At 38.1% G+C, this 14917-nt stretch overlaps 1 protein-coding gene across 1 annotated transcript in view; it reads left to right on the forward strand.

Annotated features, from left to right (window-relative positions):
* The window catches only part of CTDP1 (CTD (carboxy-terminal domain, RNA polymerase II, polypeptide A) phosphatase, subunit 1), a gene marked incomplete at its 3' end in the record, with an annotated part of 57491 nt that overhangs the window by 4116 nt on the left and 38458 nt on the right, over nt 1–14917 (forward strand). Inside the window, exons 3-7 of the mRNA XM_010158267.1 lie at nt 860–988; nt 2926–3076; nt 9466–9556; nt 10650–10816; nt 12529–13608. Coding sequence (XP_010156569.1) covers nt 860–988; nt 2926–3076; nt 9466–9556; nt 10650–10816; nt 12529–13608 — 1618 coding nt within the window. The remainder of the gene's footprint in view (nt 1–859; nt 989–2925; nt 3077–9465; nt 9557–10649; nt 10817–12528; nt 13609–14917) is intronic.

Consider the following 14917-nt stretch of genomic DNA (forward strand, 5'->3'; position numbering starts at 1 on the left):
TGACAGGTGATTAGCAGAGAAGGACCGTCTTTTGCCAGGGAATTGATCTGGGATGGGGCGTTGGAAGTTTCTTTCTCCCTACCCTTGGCTCTTGACCTTGGGGGTTGGGGGGGGGCATTCCTCTCCATTTGGATTTCTTTGTCTTGCCATTTTGGAATCTGGCTGTGTTGGTCCATGGGTGGTAAGATCCCATATCATGTGTTCTATTTTTCTGTTCTTCTGATTACTTATTAGCAATAGTATTGTTAGAAAGACCATAAGTTTCATTTATATAATTAAATAGCTTTTAACTTCTACAAGCCTCTCTTGTTTTTCCTCCCAACCTTCCTCACTGTTGGCGGGGGTGGGGGTGGGGTGTGGGGTGGTAGAGTGACTTAATTGCCTGATAGGGCTAAACCACGACAATTCTTTAAGATCAGATTGACAGTGACAGTCGCTTCTGTTATTAGCAGCTTCAGTTTAATACTCAACCTCATTAATACGAAATTGCTGAACATAACAACCAAAGTTTTCAGACCTACTGAGCTTGTCCTTTGTTAGCTATGGCTACTTCCTCTCAAGACTCTTGGCCTTGAATTCATTCAGTAGTTACTTAGTTATGAAATTTGAAGTGGTTGTGTTGCATTTATCAGTTTTAAGAGTGACAGGTATTACAGAGATGTGAGAGTAAACTTTGGGAGTGGTTTTGGGTTTTTTATGTAGAAAAATTCCTGACAAAGCTGCCATCACTATAGTTATGTTGAAGCATCATTTCTTATGCACTCAGTTGGTAGCAGAACTTCTTCTTGAGTTTAAATACACAAAAGACAATAAATCTAATCTGTTTCTTCTAAGCTTAGTTCTGAACATTTTGTTACAGCAAGCTGAGCAGCTAGGAAGAGAAGATCAACAGCGACTACATCGAAATCGAAAACTGGTGCTCATGGTAGATTTAGATCAGACCTTGATCCATACTACAGAACAGCACTGCCAACAAATGTCTAATAAGGTAAGTGTTTGATGTTAACTTCCAAGCCAAAGTAACAGGAATATTTCCAGCAATATTTAAATGTTGGTTCTTTAAGAAAACATTCTGTGGTTAGATAAAATTGTAGTTGCAGAATGGCAGAAAATGAGAAACATGTCTTCTGAAATATGTTCAGTTTTTCTTTACGTTTAAATTGATGGTTTTCTTTGTCCCGTTTATGCTTTTCTGCACTTCTTCCCAGTCACTTTAAGTGAGAAGTTTCAAGTAGCTAATTTTAAGCTCTGCTTTTCTTCCTCTACTCAGTTCCTCTACCAAGTACAAGCTGAGTACTCAGTGATGAGACTTTTTTTCTCTCTCCAGTCTGAGATGGATAAAGTGAATTACTGTTTGTCATGTTTTAGCCCCAGCTGGCAACTAAACACCACGCAGCCACTCACTCCTCTTGGTTGGGTCGGGGGAGAGACTTGGAAGGGTAAAAGTGAGAAAACACGTGGGTTGAGATAAAGGCAGTTTAATAGGTAAGGCAGAAGCTGCAAACACAAGCAGAGCAAAACAAGGAATTAATTCACCACTTCCCATCAACAGGCAGGTGGTTACCGAGCACCAGGAAGTTCAGCCATCTCCAGGAACGCAGGGCTGCATCACACACAACGGTTACTTGGGAAGACAAATGCCATCACTCCAAAAGTCCCCCCCCATTCCTTCTTCCTTCAGCTTTATATGCTGAGCATGATACCATATGGTATGGACTATCCTTTTGGTTGGTTGGGGTCAGCTGTCCTGGCTGTGTCCCCTCCCAACTTCTTGTGCACCCCCAGCCTCCTCACTGGTGGGGTGGTGTGAAAGGCAGAAAAGGCCCAGCAGTAACGAAAATATCCCTGTGTTATCACCACTGCTTTCAGCACAAATCCAAAATGTGGCGCCATACTAGCTACTATGAAAAAAATTAAATCCTGGCCAAAACAGCATACTGTTTGAATTCCCTTTTTGGGTGATCTGGTCTGTTACGGAAAGTGTCGTTCCATGAATGTCTAGTGGTTTTTTTTTTTTAATTTTTTTAATTTCCCCCCTCCCTTTCAGTTTCTTTTTTCTGGGGGAAGTTTGGGTGTTCATGTTTAACTTTTTTCATTAAACACTTGTCGTTGTCATTGAACTGATAGGGACTATTGGCTTGTACTATTTCCAATTTGGGAACTTTAAAGCAAGAAGCCTGTTGGAATGGGTCTGCAGTGTCTTGTACAGGAGGAACTCCAAAATCCAGTGTCAGGCAAACTGCGGTTCCTTAGTTCCTCTTTATTTCCTCTCGCCCTTCTGTCACATCAGTAGGTTCAGCATGTGTTCACACCTGCTAGGAAAAACAAACTGCAGATGTACTTTGCAGCCAAGAGGAAAGGGAACAGTGAATGTTCAGCTTAAAGATTAAAAAACTTGTATATTTGAGACGCTGTGTCTTCATCTGTAGAAACGCATGGTTTGAAGAAAAACGTTTTTAAAAAGATCTTGAGATTTTTAACTGGGATCTCTATCTGCAAACCTCCTCCCTGGTTTGCTATCTGATGATATATTTCCATCCAACAAAGTCTTTCTCTGAGCTCTGTGCAATTAAACTAACCTGAATGAAGTAATACTGATTGGATTGAGATCTTGAACTTTCTGAGAAATTTCTTGAGTTGCTTTTTTCAATTCTGTTTGCCGCGAATAAACATTTAAATGAAAGTTTCTGGTCACAAACTTCTCAAGAGTGCAGCTTCCTGCATTTGAAAAACTTAGTGTTGAGCTGTCTGACACAGAGCAAAAGCATGCTTTGGATTTTCTCCATCCACATAAGCTTTGTGGCTGAAACTTCCTTCAGCCTAGACAGATGGAATAAAAGTAGTGGAAATGGTAGCAGAGGGCACTTCTGGAATGTTCATATTTGTTTGGGATTTTGATAATGTGAAACCTGCTTTTTCTTCTAGGGAATATTTCATTTCCAGTTAGGTCGAGGCGAGCCTATGTTGCATACTCGTTTGCGTCCTCATTGTAAGGAATTCCTGGAAAAAATTGCCAAGCTGTATGAATTACATGTTTTTACTTTTGGCAGCAGACTGTATGCACATACAATTGCAGGTGAGTAGTATGTTACGTCTAACAATATTTATATAATCAGCCTTCATACTCATATAACTAGTTTTCTTTCTGTGTTTGTCTGCAAGGATTTGTTCTTTGTTTTGTGCAAAACCACTTCCTAAATAGTCCAGTAAGCAGAATTCTTGGTTTGTTTACTTGGCACTGACTGTGTGGCCTGTAACTTCGGAAATAATACTTTTTTTCCCATCGGATGTGTGCTTTATTTGCTTACCTAACAGTTAGAGAATCAGATTGGGGCATGAGAACTAGTGCCTTCCTATTGAATTAAGTAAAAAATGATGCTGATGAGCTCTGGAATGTTCTGCAACATCACTGGTCTTAAAAATCTAAAGCAACAGTTTCATAAATTTGACAACACAAAATTATCTCCTTCTGTGGGGAACACCGCCCCCTTGCCCTCTGCAGTTTTCTTTCACCAAAGGAAGTTTGGCTGCTATAAATCAATTCACAGCAGTTCTGTTTGTGTCATGTAGTTGACATGCACTTACCTGAGGAACAGCATAGATCTAACAACACGTTCACATATTCTTCTCAGGAACTTAAATATTTTCTCCTACTAACTGAAAACGTGCATTTAAATTACAGTGATAGTCAGGTCACTGCCTGAAATGCTTTGGTTTTTTCCAACAAGCATAGAGTAAGACTACTCTGTTACACAAGCATATGGGTCAAAATTATATTAAGGTGCGACCATGTGTTTAAACTGTAAAGTTGGCTTTCACCCCATCTTGAGTCTTCCTTGACAGAATAGCATTTTTTCACCTCAGACTTTCCCTTAAGTCTGTCAAACTAAGACAATATAATTAACCATGCTGTGGGTTATGATTCTGCACATCAAACTGTCCTTGATGCTTTTCTGTCTTCTACCTTTTTTTTAAGTTGTCTTTTGCATCTGCAGTTTTTGTCATGTTGCCACAAGTGCCTTGAGCAATGCTGTCCCAGTGATCCCACTTCTTGGCAAGAAAGGAAGATTCCAAAATAGTTAAACTATCCTAGTTAGGTCTGCAGCAGTTTAGGAAAGATTGCTTATTAAAGAATTCGTGATGCATGCTAAATAAGACACAGATGATGCTTGTAATGGCAAGAGTAAGACTTCTCTAATCAGAAAACAATACCTATTTGTGGTCTGCAACAAATTCTTCTTGAAAGTAAGTTCAGGAGGGACATGTCCTATCCATCCAAGTGACCATTTCTACATTACTCAGTGTTTATTGGCTGAGTTGTTTGAAGAATCTTCATAAAGCTTTGTCAGCCTCACTGTTGGATTATACTTTGTGTACTGCTAATGCACTAACACTTTTGTACCCTGCTGTCCTTCTTAGAGAGTGGTTGTTTCCTGTGTAGCAAGGGGAATGGTTTTTTTACACACTGGGTCTAAATACCTGATAGTAAGGAAGTGGGTGGGCAATCTTCCTCACTTGGATCTGTGTGCCAAAATCTGCGTGTGGCCTAAGGTCAGAAGATGTATACCGAATAAGGTCAGAGCCGCGGCGAAGAATGAATTGCAGAGATAGTTAACTCATGGTGTGTAAGCACTTTCCCAATGATTGATCTTCTCTCAATGTGTGATTTGGTCCTGTGTTTGCTCATTTTAATCTCTGAGCTAAAATTTGGATTACCCTGCAGTCCCCATGCTGGCACGGGCTGATACTTAGTATGTGACAAGCTGCTTTGTGGGAATTGTACTTGAGCTGCTTCATCTGTTCCATAGAGTAAATAGGCACCAAATGAGCAAATTAGGGTATTGCTGCTTACTGACATTCCCAGACTTTGGAATTTTGCCTGAAGGTGTCTAACCTCATCAAAAGCATTGAAACTACAAGGGTATGTAGTGACAGGACAAGGCATAATGGGTTTAAATTGAAAGCAGGTAGGTTGGACATCAGGAAGTTCTTCCCGGAGAGGGTGGTGAGGCACTGGAAGAGGTTGCCCAGAGAAGCTGTGGATGCTCCATCCCTGGAAGTGTTTAAGGCCAGGCTGGATGAGGCTTGGCGCAACCTGGTCTAGTGGAAGGTGTCCCTGCCCATGGCAGGGGGTTGGAACTAGATGATCTCTGAGGTCCCTTCCAACCCTAACCATTCTATGATTCTGTGTACAGTGATGATAGTTTCAGCTGGAATATGTTGGTATGGAGAAACGGTTGATACAGCCTTTGGCCTCCATACTCACCTGAGTAACCAAGGTGCAGTAACAGAAATATATGGCTAATACCCATCGAGAACACTTGATGGCAGTATTGGCTAAGTGATTGCTTATAAAAAGCTGTCAGTTTGTTTTACTTTTATCCCTGTGTTACTTAAGTGAAGGACTTGTAATAAAATGCAAGGAATCTTTTTCATACGAAAAAGGTTGTTTTCTTAGGTTCTCCATATACAACCTGTATTTCTTTGTGAAATCTGAACCCTGAGTTGCTTCTTCCATATCCTGGAAGGCTTTTTCCTCATTTTGCAAACAAATGACATCTTGTCAGTCTCTTTCTGTCATCCCAACTGATTCCTGTCAGCTGTTAAGTGGGATTGGCTGATATTTACAGCCACCATTTATGTCTGCTGAAGTCATTTATCCTAAACCCTTTCTTAATCTGACAGATTTTTAAAGTGGTATAATGTAATATGTTTGTGAAGATGTTTTGGATTTTGTAATCTAGATCTTCCTATAGTATTTCTTGTCTATAAAATTATTTTGACCAATTGGTATTTAATTTTTTCTCCTACTCTGCAAAATACAAGTTTGATGTATTTAATACTCAATTCAGCTTACATGCTAGTTGTAAAAGTCAGTGCCACTGAATTTTAGAGTTCATAGGCCACTAGACAATAATGCAATGTGAAATCACTCAACATTTATAGCAGAACTTAGAAAGTAGGACTAAGTTGATGGCATTCATATGTATGATTTGTTACAGCAAACATACTGCAGTATGTATTTCAGTAAAGAATTGACAGACTATGCATGTGTATGTATAGCGCCTTCACCAGTGCCTGAAGGTCTCCAGTGCTATTGAAAGACTGAGTCAATAGCTCTTTCCAGGTCCTAATGCAAGACCTGAAGTAGAACTGGAGGTGACCTGATTCTTCAGAAATTGAAGTCTAGATTTATTTTTAAAAGGACTTCTTCAAATTCATGTTGGATCCTACTGTTATATCACTCATACTAGGAATTGCTATTTAACCCAATCTGCCTCTAAGATTTGAGACAGTAGGAGTTAGTTGCTTCTGAACGTTGCATCTTGTGATATAACCTACAAGTTTACTTTTACAAGTTTACCTACAAGTTTACTTTACAAGTTTTACTTTTTCCAAGTTTACTTTTTCTAAGAGTCTACATAAGATCAGGTAACATAGCCTGATGAGACTCTGTGTGCAAAGACCCAGTCTGACATACTGGGAAACAAACAACTGTGGGGCAGTAGCCTCTGCTAGGTAAGTCAGCTGAATAGTCCCTTGTAATAGGGTAGTTAAAGGATAATGATACGGTCTTCAGTTTGTTCAAAAAATTACTTAGAGGCATACTTAGCACATTGTCTAATTTATGAGAATGAATGGAAGCTCAGCTTTGATTTGAAATAGCAAGTCTTTGTCTTCCATATTTTTTTCTTTTTACAAAAGGCTTTGATTTTTTTAAACATGCTGACAAAATGAGAAATTCATCAATATTTGTCCTTCTGGAATGATTTGTGTAAACTGATACTTTTCCAATAAAAGAAAAAATCTGTTAAAAAAATTCATTATCAACACTAAGGCACCATAATAATTTTTCAGGAGATGAGGTGGGAAATGGATAGGAATAAATAAATGAAACAAAGTTAAGAATACATCTCAGGAATACTTCTGCTGTTTCTGAGTACTTGATGAGTTTACATATAGACTTTTTCATTGCTCCGAAGTCATAGAAATTTACAACAAAATGCTCCCACAGAAAAGTGACATCATCTAAACAGGTGGGGTTTTTTGGTGGTTTATATTGGTTTTTCTTATAGAAAAAGCCACCAGTACTTTGGAAGGTATCATCCATTTGGAACCTGCAGCTTCATTATTAAAGGCTAATATCCAAACAGTGTACTAATCTCATATTCTAAATCCTTCAGTGTGTAGGTTGTGAAAAGATTTTTATTTTGAAGGTAGAGTTTTTCATAATGAGGGTTTCCCAGTTCTTTTTGTTACTGAAAACCATATGATAACGATTTTTCTAATAAAGAAGTTAAACCTTAGCCTTTACTTAGTTTTATCTTGGAGGGCATATCCACATCTACTTCTTTCTTCTGATTTCTGTTCTATTTGCAGTCATAAACCTGTTAAATGTTAATGTTTTAGTTAACAGTATGTGTTCTAGCCACTAGGCATCTTGTTTACTCTTGCATGGAGCAGAATAGCCAAATAGGTTAGTGAATAGCCAATATAGCTTTTCAAAGATTTAAAGATAAGATTAACATACTGTTGATGTATGAAAAATGAAGTGTTATCTGCCATTTCCTTGGAAAGTGAAGACATCAGGATTATGTGTGTTGTATTGATTCAATTGGCTAAGCAACATCCAAAAGAAACCAAACAGTTTGACATGTAAGTAGTTTCTTTAAAAGACCAGTGTTTTCTGTATTACTATTCAAGTAGCTCATCGTTGAAAGACCCGGCTGTCTCAGGTGGGTTTTTAGCTTTGCAGGTGGGTTTCTGGTGAGCTGTATCCTCTGTGTATTTTTAGTGAATTATCAAGAGGACAGAAGTATTGAAATTATTGTCTTTACCAAAGCATATTGAAAAGCTCCAGAACACTACCTCATCTCTAATCTGTCAGCCAGGTTTTTTGTGATTGGGCTTTCTTGGGTCATCTTCCTTTTCCTTAGAGTTTTAGCTGGACTACACTGCAACCAAAGGCCTCATCGTGGTTTTACCATTTAATCAGTGTGCTCCTGTCCAGTTTAGTGTAGAGAGTCCCTGTGTATTCAGATAATAAGTAGAAGAGAATTTGGTTGGAGAACAGCAACTTGTGTGACAGCTTCTGTAGTTTGTCAGAATATCTGTGTGTACAGCAATAAATCTGTGTAGCTAATTCTCTCAATTCGTTATGCCTAGGTACTGCAAGGGTCTCACTACAGGGGATGATTCTGCGAGTTTGCAACAATTCTTAAGCATAGTCGGGTGAGTTAAGGTTGAACCTCTGTCCTTAACTCCAAATTTTCTTGCTTTTATGGGTTTTAAGTTAGTCCGATTACACATTAATACATATAGAGTCAACTCTTCAGAAGTGATGACTTTTTTTAATACCCTCTGTTTTTGAAGACCTGACTTAACATACTCCTGGGAGCCGAACTTCTGAAAGGAGCTGAACATGTGTTCTGCACAAATCTCAAAGCCCCTTGAAAGAAAATTAAAGTTGGTCCTTAGAGTCTGTAGTCATTTTGAACTGTGGTTCTGGCTGTAAGATGGCCACCACTTAAAATAAAGTAAAACTTTAAAAAATTGTTCCTGGATAAGAACTGACTGCCTGTTATTATTCATGAGAACAATATCAAGTTGATGCTAACTTCAGTGCAAATTCAGTAAAAGAAGAAATTCAGATTAGCATGTCAAATGCCAGTTTTTTTCTGAGTGATTATGTGGCTGTGATTTGCTCATGAAGATAAACCTCATTTTTGGAGGCTAGATTTAGAAGCATGTGCATGTGTTTGTACACCCAAGTCACCATATTCCTAAATAATGGCATTTTATCTTGCTTTAAGATCCACTAGCACAGCTTCTCCTGTTTTTGTTTTAGGTTTGTCTTTTTTTTTTTTTCTTCTTCTAGAGTGCAGTCAGGACTGTTACTGCAACTGGGCCTAAATAGTTCTAGGAATCCCAGGATATATTAATTTTATGCAAATACATTAAAGTATTTGTTAGAGGTACAACTTAAAACCTACAAACGCAAGAGCTCCGGCTGAAACTGTCCCTTAACATGCCCATTGTGCTTAAGTATTGCAGCATATTGTGGACCCTTGTGACACTTCTCTGCAGTCCCTAGGCATAATGAGCTAAGGAGAGCATTAGGTTTAAAGAACCACCTGTAGAGAGATAAATGTAAGTTGCAAAAATCATGTGTATCTATCACCTGCTGTATCTCTTTCAGCCTAATTTATTTGGCTGTCACAAAATTAGTTATTTTAATTTCAATTTTGTTGCTATGTTGGAAGAAAATAAGATGGGATTTTTAAAATTAATCCCACTGCGTTAGTTACTCAGTTCACTGTGCTTACCCTTTCCCCTGTATAATATCTCTTACCTTAGTTGTCTGTTAAACTGCTGTTGCACAGATTAAAATAGCAGAATTATATAGAACCTAAACAAGGAATAAACATTTTGAACATTAATTTTTTAAATTTCTTCTTCCAAAAGGATTTTTGGACCCTGAAAAGAAGCTTTTTTCTCATCGGATATTGTCAAGGGATGAATGTATTGATCCATTTTCTAAAACTGGGAATCTTAGGTATGTATATGGGTCTTATGCATTAAACAAAACAGGACAACAGAGAGACAGAATATGCTAAATAAAAATTACTCCCTCTGTACTTAACATGTTTATAGTCCTTCCTTATCTGCCTCTTAAATATCAGCACCATCTCAGTAAAACTGAGATGCTGGGTATTACAGCATTGCATCTGCTTCATGTGTTCCGTTGTACTAGACTAGTAAGAATGTGAAGCAGTGGTATAATTTTCATTCTTGTAACAACAGCCATATTTTCACGTTATGGCTTTTGATCTTGTATAATGACCTGTATGTTGTGTCAGGATTTTTTTAATTAACCCAAAATTCTCAGTTTGAGGTTAATTCATATTTGAATGTCTTATTCTGCCTTTCAAATGTGCTATACATCTAGTAGTTCTGCAGTATTTCTTGAAATTAGGTTATCTAGAGCCTTGAATTCATATTCTAGTCTCAATTCAGGTTCTGATCTTTACAGAGTATAAAGCCAAGATTATTTTTTCCTAAAGGCAGACATGTTAAGTATTTCATAAAACTAAATTAAGAATGATTGCTCTCTCCCCATCTGACCATAGCAGATGAGGAGCTTTTTTTTTCTTCTCTTGCTCTGTTTTCATATGCATGTGTATTTAAGTACTCTACCTCCTCTGTCTTGGCAGTTACGTATTATTACCTTTTGCTTACTCTGTCTTAGACCGAGTGAGTCTACTCTTTAAAAATTGTTCTTGTGTCTTTTTTCCTAGTTATATATAGGTAGTGTATTGTTCATGTGTTGGTTGGCTTTGGGCTGTTCATCAGCATAAACTGAAAATTAGACTGAAATGTTGTAATGTTTCTTGCAAAGGCTTGTTGGTTCCTGCTTCTAGCCTTTGTGATAGAAAACAGCTACTTTTAAATCTCTATTTTTATTAACTTGAGTTCAAATAATTGTGTTTTGATCTCTATAGTATTGCTGACTTTTTTTTGGTAAGTACGTATATAAGCATGTCCTGCAGACATGCTCATAATAAACCAGAACATCAATAGCAACTACTTTCATTGATAGTATTGGTTTCTAAAACTGGATTCATTTTATCCATTGTTTTGTCTCTTAGAGATCTCTTCCCATGTGGGGATTCCATGGTTTGCATCATCGATGATCGAGAGGATGTTTGGAAGTTTGCACCCAATTTGATAACTGTGAAGAAGTACGTATACTTCCAGGGGATAGGAGATATTAATGCACCTCCTGGATCAAGAGAAATTCAAATGAAGAAGAAGGGTAACTATACCATTTTTAAACTGCTTTTACAACTTTTTGCCACTTTTCAGATGCGATTGACCTAGGTCACTGTGGGGCCTTACTAGTGTTGCTGTTGTGCTCAAATGAGCAACTACAGTTGTAGTTGACAGAGTGCTCCTGCATCACAAGTGCAAGTAGCTTAGTAAAACAGGACTGTTTTTGTTGATGGCTTTCCTTTTGGTGGACAACCACAGCAAAAGTGGAGTACTCTAATAACATTTTGGCTGTTAGGGCTAGAGAGCTGATGTGGCAATACACCAGATTGTTCAAGAATGTGTGGAGGAGGACAGTTCTCTCTTCCCTTCTCCGTGTAAAACAAGGCAGATTTTTTTTTCTTCTCTGTAGCTGGTCAGGGAACCAAATTCCTTTCTTCTCCTTTTTGGTCCCCTTCTCTGCCCAACTTTGGAGCAATAGTTAACAAATGCTGGTATCAACATGCATCTGAAAATGGGTGAGTTGATCTCTGCTTATCTCCCTGCCTAAATCATGCTAATAAAATTAATGTGGGATTTTTAGCATCTACTGAATGTGGTGTTCTGGAATTTGACACGAGAACCTTACGTTCAGCAATACAAATAGTGGATTTAGAGGGTATACATCACTGTTAGTATTAATTTTGGGAAAAATGTATTTGAAAGACAAAGGCTTAGAAAGAATTGCAGGGCTTTTTCCAGTTTAGCCATGGTGTTGGGGTTGTTTTTAATTTAATATATGTGACATCACTCTTCCCTTGCTGAACTAAAGATGTCCAATATGGAATCAAAAATAATGTACTCAGATGGATTTAGAGGGTATACATCACTGTTAGTATTAATTTTGGGAAAAATGTATTTGAAAGACAAAGGCTTAGAAAGAATTGCAGGGCTTTTTCCAGTTTAGCCATGGTGTTGGGGTTGTTTTTAATTTAATATATGTGACATCACTCTTCCCTTGCTGAACTAAAGATGTCCAATATGGAATCAAAAATAATGTACTCAGACTGAATCGGGACACCATGACATGGGACCTCTACACTTGACCGGCAGGGCAAGGATGTGCACGTAAAAGACAGAGTACAGTGACTTCATCCAGTGGTCATGATGAATGTCTGTGTGCAAACTTCTGGATGTCTGCAGTTTTTCTCTCTCTCCTTTTGAAGACACACCCTAAAACTAATTTTCTGCCTTTGCATCTGTTACCCTTTTACCAGCACACTTGCATGCCAGCAGAGTCTCAGTGAGCCTCAAACAGCATCTTTGTATCGCTGAGACAAGTATATCTTTTCAACTATTAAAATACAGTTATTTTGATTATAAAAAATAGGAAATATATGAAAGCAATGGAAGTTCATAAAGGAAGTTCTTGTGGTTCCTGAAGTGAATTCTGCCCTATTATTTTTTTCTTCTTTGCAGTAGTTTCATTGCCCTGAGATGTAATTGTAAAACTCATGTTACAAGACTAATTCTTTAATGTTTGCATAAGTACTTATTTGTTAACTGTGACCTGTGTGATTAAAAAGAAAAGCTGCTTACACAGCTTCTTTACTGAAGTTTGTTAGGTTTGCCAGTTCTTTCTAGTAATCATTGGCACCTAAAGTATCTTAACTTTTGAAAAGCCTAGATGTCACTTCTAAACATAGTGAAGTCTAATGGCATATGTGAATTCTGTGCTTAAGGGGAAAAAAAATGTTGTCTCTCTTTCCTGTGTCTTAGTAAACCATGCTACAAAACCAGAGGCACTGGATTCAGCAGTGACATCTGCAAAAGAGGTGGAAGAAATAAAGAATGTTACATGTGTAGAAGAACAAAGCAATGGTCTCAAAGCTACAAAGGACACTTGCACTGCAAATGGAAGTACTTCTGTAAGCAGTGGAATATCTGACTGGGATATGAACTCTCGTGATAAAGCTGATGCCCAGGCCTCCTTAAACGCCAGCACTGGTGGCAAAACGGACAGCGAGATCACTAATGACTTGACAAATACAAAAGAATCTCGTATTTTTTCAGAACAAGTTGATAGAACAGTGACAGAGAAGCAGCAAACACAAGACAAGGCAACAAATGACTTGGACTTTGAACTGTCTAGTGACAGTGAAAGTGATGGTGGATTGGATACCAGAAAGTCATCCACTTCCGTATCAGATAGTGAGAACGAGGAAGAGAGAAGCCAAAAGAAATCCAAACAACCTCTGCAGGATGACAGTTTGCAGAAAGAGAGCACTGATGTGAGTGAGAAAAAAGATGGTCTGGTGAACCATTCTGGAGATGCACAATCGTCCCGTAGCGAAAATGTTCATGACAAAACTGATGTCGAAGCACAAGAAGAAAGTGAACAGGAAAGCCTTTGTGATTTTGGAAATGGATGTGCAGACAAGAAGGAAGCTGAAACAGAGTCTCAGAATAGTGAACAGTCTGGAATTACAATGGGTGAGTCTTTAGACCAGAGTATGGAGGAAGAAGAGGAAGAGGATGATACAGATAATGATGACCATTTAATATACCTCGAAGAGATACTCGTGCGAGTTCACACCGATTATTACACAAAGTATGATAAATACCTGAAAAAAGAGATTGAGGAAATTCCAGACATCAAAAAAATAGTACCAGAACTGAAAAGTAAAGTGTTGGCAGATGTAACCATAATATTTAGTGGACTCTACCCAACAAACTTTCCCATTGAGAAAACACGGGAACACTATCATGCCACAGCACTCGGAGCTAAAATTGTGAAGAATCTAGTACTAAGTGCTGATGATCCTAATAAAGCAACACACCTCATTGCAGCAAGGACAGGTAGGTAAATGAGACTTGGGTTTTCCACAAGCTTTTCTGTTCATTCATGCCTTGAGTGGTTTTTTGTAGAACTTAGAGGCTTTAATGTGACTCAGATTCGAATTGAAATTCGAGTATTCTTTCTAAAACAACTTAGAAGCCTTTAAAGGCTTTTTTTATACTATTTCATCAGGTGTGGCTTTTCATTATTAAAAGGAGGACCTGCTAAATAACCCCTGATGTAATGTGTCATGTCTCACCTCTTGATCAAGAGTTGGTGATACTGAGTCTTTGACTATTAAGGATGTTGAACAGAAACTTAAAGGTTAGTGTCAGAGAAAAGTTTATAGTGGTCTTGCTATAAAGTTATAGCAATGCTAGCTTTCTTGGCTTCTCAGATATCACCTCTCATGGTTCAGTTTCACTTTGTATGGAATTCAAACAAATTACAAAATAATAAGGCTGTATTTTCTAGGCTAGTGTAAACTTAGCTCATTTTGTTATCTCAATGCATGGTACAGTGCCAAAAAGCACAGGTAGCTTGTATTAAAAAGTTGGCAGGGCCAACTGTAGCAAGAAGGGGCTGCAGTATTGACCTAGCATCAGAATAAAAACTGTACCGATGGACCTGCGGTGAAGTAGCAAGCTTGGATTAATTGTCCTGATGTAGCTGTGCATTTAAGTAGTAAAACCAGCCTAAAAACCAGAAGAAGCTGGAATTAGTTTCATTGAGATTAGCTGGGATTCTGATTTGTGACGGCATGATAGATGAAATAGTGAATGGAAAGTGTTAAAATCAGTGCATGCATCAGAGAGGGACCTTGTAGTTTTACTACAGTTATTGAACAGCTCTCTTAAAACTGCAGGAATAACGATAGTCGTACCCGCAAAGAATTACACAAGTTTGTCGTGCTTTACTGGAGATGTAATAGCTGTCAGTGTAACTCATGTTTTTTTTCAATTTCAAATATTAAAATGCTTCTTTTCAAAGTTGCTGTGTCTAACTTACACTGGACGGCTTCTGAATGTAGTTTGTTGGATACAACTGTTGTGTGATGTGGTAAAATTGATAGGATAAAGGTAAATGAGACACACGCACATCCCCCCAAACATACACATTTCTCTAGGAGAAAAAAAATGATGAATAACGTTATGTTAAGGTACACAGCATGTCATAATGAGAAGCAGTTGAGGCTTTTTTAACTTGGTTTTGGAATGTGCGTTTGTGTGGGGTTTTTTGTGTTTGGTTTTTTTCAGCTGAATACTCTTGTCTCACCTCTGGTTAGATGGCAGTTAGATGGCTGCATCATCCTAATTCTATGAGGGGAAA

The sequence above is a fragment of the Eurypyga helias genome, unplaced genomic scaffold (genome assembly GCF_000690775.1).
Source record: "Eurypyga helias isolate BGI_N326 unplaced genomic scaffold, ASM69077v1 scaffold5709, whole genome shotgun sequence".
Taxonomy (NCBI): domain Eukaryota; kingdom Metazoa; phylum Chordata; class Aves; order Eurypygiformes; family Eurypygidae; genus Eurypyga; species Eurypyga helias.